Genomic DNA, 19807 nt, shown 5'->3' on the forward strand with positions numbered 1-19807 from the left:
ATAATGAGTACGATATTGTACCATATCCGATACAATACAAATTTCCTATACAGTTACATCATTACTTTTCCTAAAACATTTATAAGCCCAGCCCCATAACTCCTTGGGGAGATCCAGAGAAGTAGTTCTGGCTTTATATTTCCAAAAAGTATGTCATTTTTTCCAAACCTGATCCTGATTTCACATGGAAAAATCCCCGAAAATGGTTTTAATTAAGTGTCCCCTATTTTGTTCGAGCTAATTGGGTTAAAAATGGTAGTTGACATTCCTCCTTTCATACATTCATGCTTCTATTTAAATTTAACTTTCCAAAATAATATTACAAGACCTAAATTGCTACTACACAACAACACAAAATGCACCCATACAAAATTGATTGTACATCGTCCTTTGTATAATTAGAATATTCAACCTATATAACTTCACTAAGTTCACATTCATATGAATTCATTTTTGTAACAAATACTGAGATTTCAAAGTCAACTTCACTGAATCTAGTTTGGATTTCTAGTTTGAAACAACGTAAATATTGGTGGTTATAAGAAGTCTTAACAAATATTAACAAATATATTGCAATAATTTATAAATATCTCAATAAATAATTTGCAATGAGTCAACATGACTATCAGAAATTAGATATCAAAACCCCAACTTCACATACACAAATCTACAACAGTACTTCCCACTTCATAGTACTTCTCCTTATAAAGAAATCTACCCATCACCATAGCAGAGGTGTGAAGTGTAACAACACATGATCATCATGGATAATAAAAAATAATTGGTCTCTCAATACACTTAAACCACAAGTTTGGTTTGGTTTGTTTTTGCTTAACGTCCTATTAACAGCCAGGGTCATTTAAGGACATGCCAGGTTTTGGAGGTGGAGGAAAGCCAGAGTACCCGGAGAAAAACCAGTCAGTACCTGGTAACTGCCCCACGTAGGTTTCGAACTCGCAACCCAGAGGTGGAGGGCTAGTGATAAAGTGTCGGGACACCTTAACCACTCTACCAACGCGGCCCTAAACCACAAGTAACAGAATTGTTTGTCTTTAATTCATCAACCTGCTTTTAATGTTTAAAAACTTTTTCAAAATATACATAATTTATTTTATACCATTACCTCAGTCTCCTCTTTATAAGTATCCAGATAAATGCATTATAGCCATTTCATGGATAGTTTGACAAGATGACATTGTGTAATAGTTGTACATGTGGTGTTCCTATCGCTGGAGTCAAAATAAAACTCAGTTAAATATCAATAAAATGGGTCACTCTAAGGTCAGCAGGCACAGAACCAGCATTCTCCCATACTCAAGATATTTATCATTTCAGCCAGAGAAACGATAAATTTTCATCTATCCTTGTAAAAACTAGATCATATGTTGTGTGCTGAATCAGAAAATATTGCCACTTGGTTTCGTATTATCTAATGTCCATCAACAGCTAAGTTCATTTAAGGATGCTCTCTATCAAATTAAAAGTTAGGTTCCTCATGTTAAGCACTCGTCTTTATCCTGAAGGGATTGAGCTGTGAATGAAGTTTGTTATACATACGCCATTGATGAAGGCACAATGCATAAATTTCACCATTTCACCCTTTTTGTAACAGGAAAGTGTGAAACAATCGTCTGTCACTCCTGGGCAATGTAGACAGATACAACGTGTAACATATCTTACTAATTTTTTACAGATAAGTTTTGAAGTTAAAATGTAGCACTAGTCCTTGGATTGTGAGTTTCTCTCTACATCACGAGGGTTGACAGATTCTATCATTCTACGATGTAAGTATTGAATTCTAAATTATTACAATTCTGTATCTTTTTAAAAACAATAGATAACAGTACATACATGTACAGTGATGCATGACAACACCATCAAAATGTCAATTTTGGCTGCAATAGTGAACCCTTCACCTGCTGTCTTTTCCATTGCCTAATAAAGCCAATGATCTCAATGTTTTGAAATATTTCTAAAGCATCCGTACTTTAACATCTCTATAACCTTAATTTTAAAATTATAAGTTTGGCCGAGCCCCAACAATTACAGTTAACACAAGAAATGGAGACAGTATGTACGTTGTATTACCAGACATGCATAGTTTATATATTAATAATATCCCATGTGTCTTCACATCATAGCAGGGGCCATAAAAAGGCAATGTCATGTTTGGAAATTTTTCATTGATTTGCCTTCTTACCAGAAGAAATGTCAAAGCTACATGAAAACACACACCATGCCACACAGTTTGCAGCATATAAGACAATTAATATCAGAATTAAAAATATCTGAGAAACTAGAAATTCCACACCCAAATACAGTTGTATTTCCTTAATTACAAGTTATTCATATGGTCAATTCTGATATGCACACGGTGCAAACAGTAGCATATTCATAATCATGATGATTATGGAAAAATGAAAAAAAAAAAAAAACTGATTTACTCTTGAAAAATTTACACAACTTGTATATCGAGTAGCACTTGCATTGATGAAAAGAGTGTTCCATGGATGCGGCATGATAAAAATGATATCACAGTGAAAATGATGTCATCGTATTATGTTGGCCTGGGTCATGTGTTGAAAACCATGTGTCCATTTGTCTGTACAGTTGAATTGATTCCCATACTGTAAGGTTTGTCAGCAGGACCTCGGACAAATTGTTGGTATTTTAAATATATCCGACAAGGCCACTGAAAAGCCAGGCTCATTTTAGGTTCAGGCTTTGTACAGGCCAAAATCATGAAAAATATCTGTAGATATGGCAACAGGAACAACACAAACCACACGGCCACTGGGACGTCTATGATATGGTGCCATGCAGGTCCTGATTGTGTTATTTCCCCTTTTTCATTATCCTCCGATTTTGCCTTTTTCACTTCTTTATGATTGATTGCAGCTTCGATCTCAATCGGTTTGTGGAAGGTATTCGTGTGTTCCAGGGCAAACTGGTTGTAATGCTCACTTATTTCAAACAAATAGTACAGTACAGAGAACGAGCCTCCCAGGAAGAAGACCACCATCAACCACGCGATTCTCTGTCTGAACTTCATCATCAGAGGCTCGTCACCAGCACGGGTGTACACAAAAAGCCCATCAGCGAGTCTAGTGATCTGCAAAGTATGAAAAACTTATATTAGAAATCGGGATTTTCGATGGCCCCAATCACTATATATATAGGCATACTGTTGTGTAATTTGGTTATGATCTCGACAGGTACACTGTATTTTACAAAAAAATAATCTTAAAATTTCATATAATGTATCTCTGGGCATGTAAAGACCTATAAACAACTGTAAACTTTATCCAATAATGTAGTGATACAGCAGCTGTGAAACAATTTACAAATTACAAAAAAAAAACTTTAACAATATCATACTTGTAAAGTTGGCCAGGATGGAAGCGAGTGACAGTATTGTTAGAGAAAACAGGAAAAACACATGTGGTCAGGTAGATGACCCCACATGTGAACAAGAATCAAACCCTGGCCACATAGCTATGTGAAAGTAAGAGTGTTAGAATCACTCAACTGTGATTTCAATATGAGTTACTTCCCTTTCATTGCTTCAATAAAATGACTTCAAGAAGTTTGACAATAACTCTGAAATCAACCTACACTTAGGGATTTATTGAGATGACTAAATGGGCCATGTGGTTTAGTTTTCAAAGCAAACTTAGTCAAGTATATAATTTAATATCTCTAGAATTGGCTTGGTTTTGTATTAACTTCCTGTCAACAGCTTGTTATGGTCATTTATAGGATGGTAGCTACATTATAGTATGTATACATTTTTTTTTTGTATGTTGGGAAACTATATATATGATAGGCAGGGCAATGAATCCCTTTGATATGGAGGGTAACTCATCCCTAACCATACAGGTTGATTTGAGAAAACCATTATCAATTTTCATTAAATTGTTTAATATGGGGCTGCGGTGGCCGAGTGGTTAAGGTGTCCCGACACTTTATCACTAGCCCTTGCCTCCACCTCTAGGTTGCGAGTTCGAAACTCACGTGCGGGCAGGCAGTTGCCTGTCAGTGGTTTTTTGCCGGGTACTCCGGCTTTCCTCTACCTCCAATACCAGGCACGTCCTTAATTGACTCCGACTGAGTCTGTTAGTAGGGTGTTAAACAAAATAAACAAAACCAAAACTGTTCAATATTCAAGTTTCTCAAATCAACATGCTTAGAAATTCACTGAGATTTTAGACTTGCTGGGCTATATATGTTCATATCAGAGACATATATAAGTCTCTGGTTCATATGTATAATTTCGACCCAAACAGTAGACGTCAGGATGTATTAAACATAATCAACTAACAATGTTTTTGCATACCAAGCAATTTGTTGAATTAGATTTCCTGTTATTTTTCCTCGGCATACAGGTTAAACCATATATACATTAGGCTATATCTTTATATAACTAGCACCATGCAAAATTGTATTTAGATCAGATGAGTAGCAGTAAATATTTTGAATCTGTTGATTAGCTATTAAAAGTTTTCTAGCTTAGAAGTACGCGCGACATATATACATCTGTCTGTCAGAATGGCCAAATCTAGTGTCAGGGCCAGAGGAAACTCGGGCTATGTATTTGTCAGAACGTCCAAGTCTGGTGTATTACGTATACGTAGCTGGTAAGGACCAGAGATTATACCAGAGAAAACGCAGGCTTGAGACTACGTAACTGTTATTGCTTCTATCCTTCCTTGTAAAATCTCCCTCCAACAAGATTCTTATTACTATTTGCTCTGTTCTCAGCGAATTACTGAGATTTAATCGCATAGCTAGTACATATACAGAATAACTTCATCAACATTAAGATCTGACCAACTCTGCTCAACTATTACTGTCAGCGGACTCCAGGCAAATGTAAACAAGGAACCCGCTGACAAATGGCGCCCACAACACCCACATGTCATTGCAGGTTTTCTTACTTATATTTCATAAAAGTGTGACCTATATATTACCTATGGAATCGTAAATCATTTACAGCAACCCTGTGGAGTTCGTTAATGTTACGGGAAATTATCAACTGAGGCCGACCATCTCCAGTCATGTGGCGAGTATTACGGCGAAACTAAACTGTGAAACGTAAACGGATACGGCTAAGTCCTATTCCGTAATTATAAGTTCCTCGGTAACTTTTAAGTTGACGCACGTCACCTTCATGAAATGCACAGAAAGATATTTCTTATTAATCAAGAATTGTATTTTATTAAATCAGTTCAACACAATTGTTCAAAAGTTATTACAATCCAATGTGTTATAACACACCATGCGCCTATAGTTACTCCATGTGTAGATGTAGTGCCCATCGCACATTAGTTACAATTTGCATTGTATACAGTAGACTAAACACGATGTTTATCAAGCTAAACATAAACTCGGCAAGCAGACGTCCTTTTGAAGGTCCGCTTTGTGAGTGTTTAAATTTCCGTTGACACCGCACGTGGAACCCCAACTGGTAATTAACTGTCTCTTGTCAAATCCGTCATCATCGTGGACTCAAATTATAACCAAAGATAGGCCACACAATTAATAACACTTTAGACGTGCGAACTATCATACTTGTATAGTAATAATAAAAAGCCACGACGGAAACTTGCCTGTAGAAGCTCGATCCTCTGGCGCTGACAGTTTTCATGCTGGAATCTTCTCTGTGTGATCGGCATTCATACTGTCTCTATGAATGCCAAATGTAAACAGGTCGATACTAGACAAAATTTCGTCTAAATTCCATCATCTTATTGATAATAATTTGTCCAAATCTGACATTTGTTGCAACAATTGTACACATCGTGTATTGAATTAATCATGGTTGGACACGTCTTCCTGAGAGGGTCATATCTAAGTTATACTCTACTAACATGACTTAGAACTAGCCAGTGGTCGGTTTACACTGTGGCATGACTTAGAACTAGCCAGTGGTCGGTTTACACTGTGGCATGACTTAGAACTTGTCAGTGGTCGAATTGCACTGTGGCATGACTTAGAACTAGCCGGTGGTCGAACTACACTGTGGCACGACTTAGAACTAGCCAGTGGTCGAACTACACTGTGGCACGACTTAGAACTAGCCAGTGGTCGAATTACACTGTGGCACGACTTAAAACTAGCCAGTGGTCGAACTACACTGTGGCACGACTTAGAACTTGTCAGTGGTCGAATTACACTGTGGCATGACTTAGAACTTGTCAGTGGTCGAACTACACTGTGGCACGACTTAGAACTTGTCAGTGGTCGAATTACACTGTGGCATGACTTAGAACTTGTCAGTGGTCGAACTACACTGTGGCACGACTTAGAACTTGTCAGTGGTCGAATTACACTGTGGCATGACTTAGAACTTGTCAGTGGTCGAACTACACTGTGGCACGACTTAGAACTAGCCAGTGGTCGAACTACACTGTGGCACGACTTAGAACTAGCCAGTGGTCGAACTACACTGTGGCACGACTTAGAACTAGCCAGTGGTCGAACTACACTGTGGCACGACTTAGAACTAGCCAGTGGTCGAGTTACACTGTGGCACGACTTAGAACTAGCCAGTGGTCGAGTTACACTGTGGCACGACTTAGAACTTGTCAGTGGTCGAACTACACTGTGGCACGACTTAGAACTAGCCAGTGGTCGAATTACACTGTGGCACGACTTAGAACTAGCCAGTGGTCGAACTACACTGTGGCATGACTTAGAACTAGCCAGTGGTCGAATTACACTGTGGCACGACTTAGAACTAGCCAGTGGTCGAACTACACTGTGGCATGACTTAGAACTAGCCAGTGGTCGAACTACACTGTGGCATGACTTAGAACTAGCCAGTGGTCGAGTTACACTGTGGCACGACTTAGAACTAGCCAGTGGTCGAACTACACTGTGGCACGACTTAGAACTAGCCAGTGGTCGAGTTACACTGTGGCACGACTTAGAACTTGTCAGTGGTCGAACTACACTGTGGCACGACTTAGAACTAGCCAGTGGTCGAATTACACTGTGGCACGACTTAGAACTAGCCAGTGGTCGAACTACACTGTGGCACGACTTAGAACTAGCCAGTGGTCGAATTACACTGTGGCACGACTTAGAACTAGCCAGTGGTCGAACTACACTGTGGCACGACTTAGAACTAGCCAGTGGTCGAACTACACTGTGGCATGACTTAGAACTAGCCAGTGGTCGAGTTACACTGTGGCACGACTTAGAACTAGCCAGTGGTCGAGTTACACTGTGGCACGACTTAGAACTTGTCAGTGGTCGAACTACACTGTGGCACGACTTAGAACTAGCCAGTGGTCGAATTACACTGTGGCATGACTTAGAACTAGCCAGTGGTCGAGTTACACTGTGGCACGACTTAGAACTAGCCAGTGGTCGAGTTACACTGTGGCATGACTTAGAACTAGCCAGTGGTCGAACTACACTGTGGCACGACTTAGAACTAGCCAGTGGTCGAATTACACTGTGGCACGACTTAGAACTAGCCAGTGGTCGAGTTACACTGTGGCATGACTTAGAACTAGCCAGTGGTCGAACTACACTGTGGCACGACTTAGAACTAGCCAGTGGTCGAGTTACACTGTGGCACGACTTAGAACTAGCCAGTGGTCGAATTACACTGTGGCACGACTTAGAACTAGCCAGTGGTCGAGTTACACTGTGGCACGACTTAGAACTAGCCAGTGGTCGAGTTACACTGTGGCACGACTTAGAACTAGCCAGTGGTCGAATTACACTGTGGCACGACTTAGAACTAGCCAGTGGTCGAACTACACTGTGGCACGACTTAGAACTTGTCAGTGGTCGAACTACACTGTGGCATGACTTAGAACTTGTCAGTGGTCGAACTACACTGTGGCACGACTTAGAACTTGTCAGTGGTCGAACTACACTGTGGCATGACTTAGAACTTGTCAGTGGTCGAACTACACTGTGGCACGACTTAGAACTAGCCAGTGGTCGAACTACACTGTGGCACGACTTAGAACTAGCCAGTGGTCGAACTACACTGTGGCATGACTTAGAACTTGTCAGTGGTCGAACTACACTGTGGCACGACTTAGAACTTGTCAGTGGTCGGTTTACACTGTGGCATGACTTAGAACTTGTCAGTGGTCGAGTTACACTGTGGCACGACTTAGAACTAGCCAGTGGTCCAATACAAAAAAATATTAATAAGACACTTCAAGTTTGTACTGATATTGAAAACGGAATATGACTTTTTCTATAACTTATATTTCGATAAAAATCAGTTCTAATGACTGTTATCAGAATAGACAAGTTCTTCATATAATATCAGTTAATATATGACATCTTTATGTCAGAAGATGTCATATATTAATTGATATTATATGAAGAACTTGTCTATTCTGATAACAGTCATTAGAACTGAGGAGAGTTGACTTGTATACAGCGGAACCGTTATGTATGTTTGTATACAAATTGCAATCAAGTTACTTATGCAATACGAATTGTGCAGTAAGAATTTGAATTGTATTGAATTGATTCGAATCGAATCGAATGGAATTTGATATAATTAAATTGATGGTGACATTAACAGTTCAGCCAAGACATTTATAGGGCTGTCGGTGTCATGTAACCTATCATGGATACATTGTGTAGGACGGAAGTGAAAGATTTTTTCCCCATTATTACGTCCAATAGAGAATAGTTATATCGAACACAAAACCAGTTATATAACGCAAATAAATTGTTTATTTTAACCAACCCAAGGGCGTTGTTAGTTAGCAATATGACACGCGTGGGTTACAGCTATAAATCCCGTAAAACACAAATAATCTCCGGGTCCGACACATCGCGGAATTGGAGCTGTCATTGAAATAGAATAATCCAAACAAACATGTGTATTGGCTTAACAATGCGCGCGGAAATCCGATCACGTGATAATATTACGTTACTATTACAATTGTTTAGCAGTTTTATTTCATTCTCTTTACGAACGTAGAGAATCAACATTACAATACATATATATAGATACAGTAATGGTGTTCTCATGAAATAGATACATATACATCGGATAAACTTACACTATTTTTTAGCATATCAGTATCATAATTGTTCATGAAGGATTGGAATTTAATTACATTTATTCTCGAACAGAAATAATCCCCTTAAAAAGCTTTACTAGTAAACCCAGTATATTCAGTTTTGTCTCGCCATGATCAACGCGATATACTCCTTTCATGCCTAGGTAATTTTACCATCATCAAATTCTATTTCGTACGACCCAAGATTAATAATCCTTTTCATGAGGACACTCCTCTCACCCAGTCAAGTTGACCTCCAGTAAGTAGTCGGTGGTCATGATCAAAGGCCAAAGGTTAGCCAATCAGATTTGTTGTGGGTAAAAAACGACAAATCAGAGGCTCGGAAAGTGGTTTACACACCGCAGTGTAAAAAAAAAAAAAAAAAAACCAGAAAAAACCCCCAGATACACAATCAACAAACAAAACAAAAATACTCTGTTAAGAATTTTGTCACGTGCCATATCAGTTATGAAACAAGCGTAGTTATGGAATCAACCTAATTAACTAACAGGTGACATCAGGATCATGTATTAGACATATTATCTAACAGATTACGTCAGGATGTCACTGAATTGGAGATTTAGAGTATTGCAGAAACATCAGACAAGGTTAAAGTGGTGTGAAATTTAAAACAAAAGTTGGTCTGAAAAGCTTCATTGATAACGGAGGAACTACAAATGTACAGGCGTAAGTTAGCATAATAACGTCCCTTTTAGACGTCTTGTCAGCAGCTACATGTATGTTTGCGGTGATCATGATGTCCTTTTCATCTGGAATAATTAACTTAACCTTGGCTGAAAATGGCCAATGAGCTATAAATGTACATCATAAATTAATATCTTTAAAAAAAAATACAAAAAATTGTATTTAATGTACATAAAATATCATCCGGAAAAAATTACCTGAACTATAAAATTGAAAATAAATTAGTCACTACGCATTATGATCATGGTCTTTACTACACTTGACTGGGTCAATACCCAGACTGCAGTTTCTGGTTCAAGCGTCGATATGATGTGGTTAACTAGTTATTGAGTTCCGGGTGTGGGCTAGTTTATACCTGTAAGAGCCGACAAGGTGGGCAAATGACTGTGTATAGGTGAAGTCTCCAGCCACCATGAAACGCGTCGGGTACTGGATTAGCGAAAAGAAGGCAAAAAGCCTGAATTTGGAAGACCAAAAGGAAGTGTTCAGGTAATATGACAGTCATATATATTGTGCATTTTTCGAGAACAGGTTACGCCTATCTCAGTGTTTGCACAGTGCTTATTGGTTCCACATAAACAATCCTTATTATAAAGGATCTAGGTCAAGTTCGGTGTTTGTTTACATTTACTAGCATAAACTGTCTATGCGTAAACACGTGTTAAGTTTCTAGTCGTGGTGTAGGAATTGTCAACAGGAAAGTAGTAGAGTTATATTGTCAGATAGAAGATAAACTAAAACTTTTTACGTCTAGTTGCAAGTTTGTAGGTAATTATATATACCAAATATTAAGTAGTTCAAAGTTCAAGTTTTTTATTCAATGTAACGACAAATCACATCATGTGGGCAACGCATACCATAGAGGTATGCATGAATAGATACAATAAATAAATAAATGTTGATTAATTAACTTTGTGAATACAAGTAAAAATAGTGATACCTATGCAAAGTAAATGTTTGGATTTATCAACACAGTGTAATTCTCAGTCTTTTAGTTGTTTGTGTTGTTTAAGAAATACATAAGATATTATTGGGTAATGTCACAGGAGGTGTTTATATGTCGAGTAGATACATGTATGCATGCAGCTGATGTTTTCCTCCCTCGGTATTGTTAGTTTGTAAATGAAAACTGCAGTTATCTTGCGATTGACTTAAATAAATCCTGTAGACATTTTTGAAAAATAAACAGCAATTATGCATCATTTATATCTAATGTAAAACTGTGTTTCTGGTTACTAAGATACTGTATCAAATATGTGTATGTCTTTTTGGTTGTCAAGATTTTTTTTATTTAAATATGATTCAGCGTTGTGTAAATTTCATTAAATAATTCAGCAACTTAAATGTTTATTGATTAAGAAATGATGAAAATCAGATGAATTTGTCACAGTCAAAAAAAAAAGAAAAAAGAAAAGAAAAAAATGTAGCATTTGTATAGGTATTGGGTTCTGACATAATTACTTGAGTCAGCTGGATATATACAATATTATTTTTTTTCAATTTTTCCAATACTACAATAACACAAAAAGACACATATATACATTGTGTTACTAAGATATTAAAACATTGTGTTACTAGGATATATACATTGTGTTATTAGGATATATACATTGTGTTACTAGGATATATACATTGTGTTACTAGGATATATACATTGGGTTACTAGGATATATACATTGTGTTACTAGGATATATACATTGTATTGTTACTAGGATATATACATTGTATTGTTACTAGGATATATACATTGTGTTACTAGGGTATATACATTGTGTTACTAAGATATATACATTGTGTTACTAGGATATATACATTGTGTTACTAGGATATATACATTGTGTTACTAGGATATATACATTGTGTTACTAGGATATATACATTGTATTGTTACTAGGATATATACATTGTGTTACTAGGGTATATACATTGTGTTACTAAGATATATACATTGTGTTACTAGGATATATACATTGTGTTACTAGGATATATACATTGTGTTACTAGGATATATACATTGTGTTACTAGGATATATACATTGGGTTACTAGGATATATACATTGGGTTACTAGGATATATACATTGTGTTACTAGGATATATACATTGTATTGTTACTAGGTTATATACATTGTATTGTTACTAGGATATATACATTGTGTTACTAGGGTATATACATTGTGTTACTAGGATATATACATTGTGTTACTAGGATATATACATTGTGTTGCTAGGACAACCATTATATATTTGTCTTGTTTGTTTGTTATTGTTAATTATCAAACCTGTCTTGTTAAGTAAGACATCACTCACATTTGTACTGTCTTGTTTGTTTGTGTTGGGATACATAATAAGTCTAGCTATCATACAGCCAAATACAAGGTCATATCAAGACAGTGTCCACAGATAAGGAGTCAGTCACTCCAGGGGGCATTTATAGTGTTATCACACCGTAATATCGTGTCACTATGAGCTCTGTCTACCACTTTTTACATAAAAAAGGTTGTGGAATCTCAAAGTTACATGTTTACCACATTTTGTTTGAAAGCTAAAATAAGAAACTTTAACAAATTTTACTAAATCAATACAGCTCTAAGGGTTATGGATACTAATTACATTATCAAACAACTACCAGGTAAGCAGCCTAATGGGGTATGTTTTTATTTACCTATTTAAGCTGTATTTCTGCTATGATACATAAAAATGCTGTGATTTTCCTGGCGACCTGGCCTAGTCCCTCTGGACGTGTGCCACCCCCTACACCACTGTTGGGTACGTTATAGTTTAGGACTGTGTTTAGCTGTGTGTTTATGTATTGTGTGCCAAGACTGACAAGGTCGTGTTGTAATCAGCTAATATAGTATTAGTCTATAGCTATTCGACACTGTATAATCTCTCTGATAAAAATACACATTTAACTGACTTTTGATAATTCTATACTTTGTTTATTCTAGCTGTACAGGTTTGTACAAATAGTAGGTTAATCGCCACAGACAATACTTGTCCATTTAAATCTTATGACTGAATTACTGCCATGTGTATATAGCCAACGATTTCACAATAGCTTAAATGAGTCAAACTTAAGTTTTCTTCAAAGTATAATATTGTTTCAACTTTAAATCTAGACTTCGTCAAAGTCAAAATTTAAAGTTGAAACAAATTATACTTTGAAGAAATCTAGACTTTGTCAAAGTCAAAATTTAAAGTTGAACATACTGTGAAATTATACAAAAAAGTGTACTTTGAAGAAAACTTTAGATTATCAATTTTCTGATTTAAAGTTACATGAATATCTTTATATGTACAATATTGATACCATATATTATTTAGAAATAACTCGCGTTCTTTGTATCATTCAGGGTATATTATTGTACCAGAATTAATATCCATTCTGTAGTCATGGCCTATACAACAATCTATAAAACAATAGGAGAAGGATCGCGAACATTACTTTGGTATTCAGACTTTTTATATGTTTCAATTAGCACATCCATACTCCTTTCCTGAAAAAAGATGGGAATGTGATTATAGGGGTAAGTGCAGGTCGAGTACAGTAATTAAGGTTTCATATTTTATGATGCTTTCAAAAATATTATTCTGTTGTAAAAATAGTACAGCTATGAAATTGATTCGTGTACATTATCAAGAACTGAGATGTTGTCCATATACATAATTTATGATTTATCCTTCAATAAGCCTTTAGATATTCATAGCCTCTAACTCATGAAAAAAAGTGGGTTTTAGGTTGAATAAGCAATATATCCTAGTATATAAATGTGCTTATAACCAGACACGGACTTGTGGCAGGATGAATATGGAATTAGGAACCAGCAAATTGCGAGATGTAGTATATGTTTAATTGGGGTTAACATATACGATAAAGCAAAATCTGCTTATACCTGGCCATACATACTTTTTCATATGAATTCTATATTTTTTGTTTGCCTCCATTTTATCAATCTAGAGTGAGAATTACAGTTTTGTTTTTATGTGGGCACTAACTGTTGGTTATGAAACATTATCTGTTTTTGTTAATTACTTCCCTTTATTAGTCTCAATTTCAGAGTATCATGACACTGGATTTATTGAAAAATATTTGTGCTTGTTGTAATTTATATTTTTGTGAAATAAGTGGGTTTTTTTCCTTTTATTTCAGAAATGCTGGTATTGAGTTGATAAAGGTAAGCCTATATATATATTGTGCTTAAATTATATGAATGAAAGAAATACCTAGTATATCCACACATCAGTAATACTAAAGGGGTGGGCCAGTAATACTAAAGGGGTGGGGCCAGTAATACTAAAGGGGTGGGCCAGTAATACTAAAGGGGTGGGCCTGTAATACTAAAGGGGTGGGCTAGTAATACTAAAGTAAAGGGTTGGGCCAGTGATACTAAAGGGATTGGCCAGTAATACTAAAGGGATTGGCCAGTAATACTAAAGGGATTGGCCAGTAATACTAAAGGGTGGGCCAGTGATACTAAAGGGGTGGGCCAGTAATACTAAAGGGGTGGGCCAGTAGTACTGATTGGGTGGGCCAGTAATACGAAAGCGGTGGGCCAAAAAGAAAGATGCTGTTCAGAATAATATACTATAGAAAAACATTCAGAAATGTTTAATTTTTTTGCATTGATGATGCAGGTTATATCAGTCCCAGACAATATCATGACCACACAAAATGTATTGATTGAATATTAGTGTTCATATGGAATTCTAAATAAAAGTAATATCTAGATAATTTCATGGTTGTAGAAACTGATCACAATGTGAATTATGAATATGATTCTGTGCGTTTTACATCTATAGAAGACACATTGAATAGTTCCATATATAGCTCTGGTCTTATTAAACGCCAACAACAGGCAGAAATATAGTTATTGATTGGTGTCTAACAGAACAGCCATGTCGGGGATCATAACTGTGTGTAATATGATTATTAGCTGTAATGACACATTGACCATCAGTATTACATAACAATGTATTTATATATCTAGGGATACTGGACCAATATAAGATCCTGGCCATGATATTGATACATTCCTTGTTTGTTTGGTTTGTCACCCTATGACAGCCAGGGTCATTTTGAGGCGGGGTTTCCTTGTAGTAGCTGGTGACTACCTCAATGGCTATCCAGAGTAATTCTAATAGAGTATTTCATTCAAAGGCAAAACCACAACAGCACAGGACTGCCAAAGATCTCAGTTTCCTGAGAGACTTGAACTGCCTATATCTATCTAGAAGGGATTGAATAATAATCTTCAGGATTTTACCTGAGGTCCATTAGTCTGAAACTGTTTTACCAGATTACATTCATGTTTTATCAGCCCACCATCATCAGATGGTCTGCTATTCAAATTGCCCTACATCCATGGTCAAAGGTCCGTCTGTAATCTGTCATCGTCCATAAACAATCCATGGTATTGCTATTTTGTGAAAAGAACTGGAGGAATTAGTTCTCTAACTTCACATGTAGGTTCCCCTTTATCCCTCGTTGTGCCCAAGGATTTTTTATTCTTATTTGAAAAACCAAAATGTAGCCAACAGGTGGCAGTCTTGGATTTTGACAATTGAAGTTTTTATCACTTTTGAAGTCACCTGACACAAACAACTGTTGTTTGGCATTGATAATTGTTAAGACCTTATTAACAACTGTTGTTTGGTTTGATAATTGTTATCAAAAGTACACTGACATAGTCTTTGTCAAGGAAAGATACATTGATATTCCTTTCAAATGAATCGCTATTTAATTTAGCCCATCATTGGACAAACCCATTATGATTGAGGTTACAAGTGCGTTTGATTTGTGTGGGTGTATGGTATACATGTATATAATTTGATCAGTTTGGATTACCGACAGTTCAGTATAATGGTTATTTATAGCATTCCTGGGTGGGTCGGCATGGTGATTTAAACAGGCTTACAACCAAACATCAAATAAATAAGGGTTATTAAAAATATCACACACACGTTTAAAATATGAATCAGAATTTTACAAAAGTAGAATCAACATTTGAAAAAAAAATGTCTTTGAATGTTGGGATATAGAATTACACATTTTACACAGCTGATAAACTTCAAGACAAACGACAAATATAGTTTTTAAATGCCTGAAGAAGTTGAAAGTAGGTGTTACTCTCATGAATATTTAGTAACTGAGGGTCCAAGTAGTGATCCTAGGTATGGGGATAAAGTACTTTATTTTTAGTAATCACCTGTGGGAAAATAAACGGTGACTGGTGCCTGTAATATTGTGTCTATATGAGCTAGATAGTATTGATGTTATTGATGAAGAAACAGTTTAAGCTCACATTAGATGAAGTCTCAAGTGACCTATTCTTATCACCTTTTGCTCATGGCCAGTGCCGTTCACTTTTCTTGCATCCATAAACAATCAACATTTTTTACTTCTCAATAACCAAAAGGCCCATGGTCATGAGAAGTTGGCTCACTAGCCTGCTGGGATGAAAGACAACCAAGTTTGGTCAAAATGATGACCTTGACCTACTTTTAAACTCAAAGGGTCAAATATGTTAAAATGTTTAAACAGACTTTTTTTTCAATAACCAAAAGGCTCAAAGTAATATTCGAACGATAGCATGCCGATATGAAGAACTTCCAAGCTTGTCTAAATGAATAACCTTACTTTCAAGGTCATAGGGGTACTAACTTGTTAAAATCCTGAAATGTCATCTTCTCAATAACCAAAAGGCCCAGGGTCATGATATTGGGTTAGTAGCATGCTGGGATGAAGGGCATCCAAGTCTGCTCAAATTAATTACTTCAAGTTCTGTTTCTGACTTACTTTTAAAGGCGTCAAATGTTTTCAAATTTTTAAACAACTTTTCAATAACCAAGAGGCTTAGGGAAATGATATAGAAGGGCTACCAGGTTTGTACAATTAATAACCTTGATCTACTTTCAAGGTCAAAGGATTCAGATGTGTTGAAAATTCTCAAAAACCAAGAGGCCTCAAGTCATGATATTAAACTATAAGTATTTATCCAGAGATGAATTTAATGGCTTCAAAGTTCAAAGTGTGTTAAATCTTACTTTTAAAGAAAAACATCATCTATCAGTTTTATTCAGAACCCAGGTGACTGATCCCAGATGGCCCATGGACCTCTATGATAAAGTTACAGATAGTTAAGGAGCCAACAGGGACTTAAAACCCCAACGACATTTACAACCATTATACAAAAATACCTAGATTGGGACTTGAACAAGACTTTGGTTTGATTGTCCCAGTATGTGGTCAGATAGAATTTAATGTAGGTATATATATATATATCTGTCATAGTTTGTACAGCTTCAGATTGATATGAAATATGTACTCCAGCCACTGGGAAGGAAGCCAGGGCAATTTTCGTGGGTTGAGATAGCTTAACACAAAATTGCTAAAATTTAATAAATTTGAAAAAAAAAAAAAATCATCAGTTTTTTCACTGTAACATTGAGATTTAGAGATTCATCTTCATTCCATCTATATCAAGTTTTTCTGTTATTAAATCAATCTCTATGAAAGGTTTTCTGTAATTAAATCAATCTCTATGAAAGGTTTTCTGTAATTAAATCAATCTCTATGAAAATATTACTGCCAGTTTTTAAATCTTTTTTTTTTTAAGTTGAGGATGCTTGGTGCTGTAAGATCCTAAGTAAATGGTATAGACGTGCCAAACATCTAAATGAACCAGAGTTTTCTATTAGTAGATAGTATAGACCTGTCAAACATCTAAATGAACCAGAGTTTTCTATTAGTATATTACTGAGTGATAGGACGGTATGATCCCTAGTTTGAAAGAAAAGTGTATTTGTACATGTGTACATTAGTAGTTTATAATATATACAGGCCTTGACAGAGTATGCATGCAGTCCCCTGTGTTTCCTGTCAGAATTAGTAGTTTATATACAGGCCTTGACAGAGGATACAGTCCCCTGTGTAAAATCCCTGTCAGAATTAGTAGTTTATATACAGGCTTTGGCAGAGTTATGCAGACCCCTGTGTTCCCTGTCAGAATTAGTAGTTTATATACAGGTCTTGACAGAGTATACAGACCCCTGTGTTCCCTGTCAGAATTAGTAGTTTATATACAGACCTTGACAGAGTATACAGTCCCCTGTGTTCCCTGTCAGAATTAGTAGTTTATATACAGACCTTGACAAAGTATACAGTACCCTGTGTTCCCTGTCAGAATTAGTAGTTTATATACAGGTCTTGACAGAGTATACAGTCCCCTGTGTTTCCTGTCAGAATTAGTAGTTTATATACAGGTCTTGACAGAGTATACAGACCCCTGTGTTCCCTGTCAGAATTAGTAGTTTATATACAGGTCTTGACAGAGTATACAGACCCCTGTGTTCCCTGTCAGAATTAGTAGTTTATATACAGGTCTTGACAGAGTATACAGACCCCTGTGTTCCCTGTCAGAATTAGTAGTTTATATACAGGCCTTGACAAGAGTATACAGTCCCCTGTGTTCCCTGTCAGAATTAGTAGTTTATATACAGGTCTTGACAGAGTATACAGTCCCCTATGTTCCCTGTCAGAATTAATAGTTTATATACAGACCTTGACAGAGTATACAGTCCCCTGTGTTCCCTGTCAGAATTAGTAGTTTATATACAGGCCTTGGCAGAGTAAACAGTCCCCTGTGTTCCCTGTCAGAATTAGTAGTTTATATACAGGCCTTGACAGAGTATGCAGTCCCCTGTGTTTCCTGTCAGAATTAGTAGTTTATATACAGGCTTTGGCAGAGTTATGCAGACCCCTGTGTTACCTGTCAGAATTAGTAGTTTATATACAGGCTTTGGCAGAGTATACAGACCCCTGTGTTCCCTGTCAGAATTAGTAGTTTATATACAGGCCTTGACAAGAGTATACAGTCCCCTGTGTTCCCTGTCAGAATTAGTAGTTTATATATAGGCCTTGACAGAGTATACAGTACCCTGTGTTCCCTGTCAGAATCAGTAGTTTATATATAGCCCTTGACAGAGTATACACTCCCCTGTGTTCCCTGTCAGAATTAGTAGTTTATATACAGGCCTTGATAGAGTATACAGTCCCCTGTGTTCCCTGTCAGAATTAGTAGTTTATATACAGGCATTGACAGAGTATACAGACCCTTCAGTGTTCCCTGTCAGAATTAGTAGTTTATATACAGACTTTGACAGAGTATACAGACCCCTGTGTTCTCTGTCAGAATTAGTAGTTTATATACAGGCTTTGACAGAGTATACAGTCCCCTGTGTTCCCTGTCAGAATTAGTAGTTTATATACAGGCCTTGACAGAGTATACAGTCCCCTGTGTTTCCTGTCAGAATTAGTAGTTTATATATAGGCCTTGACAGAGTATACAGTCCCCTGTGTTTCCTGTCAGAATTAGTAGTTTATATACAGGCCTTTGTAGAGTATACAGTCCCCTGTGTTCCCTGTCAGAATTAGTAGTTTATATACAGGCCTTGACAGAGTTTACAGTCCCCTGTGTTCCCTGTCAGAATTAGTAGTTTAAATACAGGTCTTGACAGAGTATACAGTCCCCTGTGTTCCCTGTCAGAATTAGTAGTTTATATACAGGCCTTGATAGAGTATACAGTCCCCTGTGTTTCCTGTCAGAATTATGAGCTGTATTTGTACATTAGTAATTTATATACATGTACATACATTAACAGAGTATAATTCGCCTCCCCAGATCCTAGAGTTTAATGTACTGTTAATTAATACTGTACTGTTAATTGATATTGTACTGTTAATTAATATTGTACTGTTAATTGATACTGTACTGTTAATTGATATTGTACTGTTAATTAATATTGTACTGTTAATTGATACTGTACTGTTAATTGATATTGTACTGTTAATTGATACTGTACTGTTAATTGATATTGTACTGTTAATTAATACAGTACTGTTAATTGATATTGTACTGTTAATTAATACTGTACTGTTAATTGATATTGTACTGTTAATTAATACTGTACTGTTAATTAATACAGTACTGTTAATTGATATTGTACTGTTAATTAATACTGTACTGTTAATTGATACTGTACTGTTAATTGAT

At 36.4% G+C, this 19807-nt stretch overlaps 2 protein-coding genes across 2 annotated transcripts in view; one reads left to right on the forward strand and one right to left on the reverse strand.

Moving 5' to 3' along the window:
* Positions 1-2303: 2303 nt before the first annotated feature.
* On the reverse strand, positions 2304-5080 carry LOC117323183 (transmembrane protein 251-like). Its single transcript, XM_033878234.1, has 2 exons — positions 4971-5080; positions 2304-3112 (listed from the first exon to the last, which is right to left on the reverse strand). The coding sequence occupies exon 2, from the start codon at positions 3053-3055 to the stop codon at positions 2573-2575; it is 483 nt and encodes a 160-aa protein (XP_033734125.1). The 5' UTR covers positions 3056-3112; positions 4971-5080; the 3' UTR covers positions 2304-2572.
* A 4986-nt stretch (positions 5081-10066) lies between these two features.
* Positions 10067-19807, forward strand: part of LOC117323184 (inositol-tetrakisphosphate 1-kinase-like) — a 40951-nt gene continuing 31210 nt past the window's right edge. The window contains exons 1-2 of the mRNA XM_033878235.1: positions 10067-10241; positions 13906-13930. Coding sequence (XP_033734126.1) covers positions 10165-10241; positions 13906-13930 — 102 coding nt within the window. The 5' untranslated portion in view covers positions 10067-10164. The remainder of the gene's footprint in view (positions 10242-13905; positions 13931-19807) is intronic.

The sequence above is a fragment of the Pecten maximus genome, chromosome 3 (genome assembly GCF_902652985.1).
Source record: "Pecten maximus chromosome 3, xPecMax1.1, whole genome shotgun sequence".
Lineage (NCBI taxonomy): Eukaryota > Metazoa > Mollusca > Bivalvia > Pectinida > Pectinidae > Pecten > Pecten maximus.

Coding starts and splice junctions, on each gene's coding strand:
- LOC117323183 (XM_033878234.1), bottom strand. CDS start 3,055: ATGATGAAGTTCAGACAGAGAATCGCGTGGTTGATGGTGGTCTTCTTC.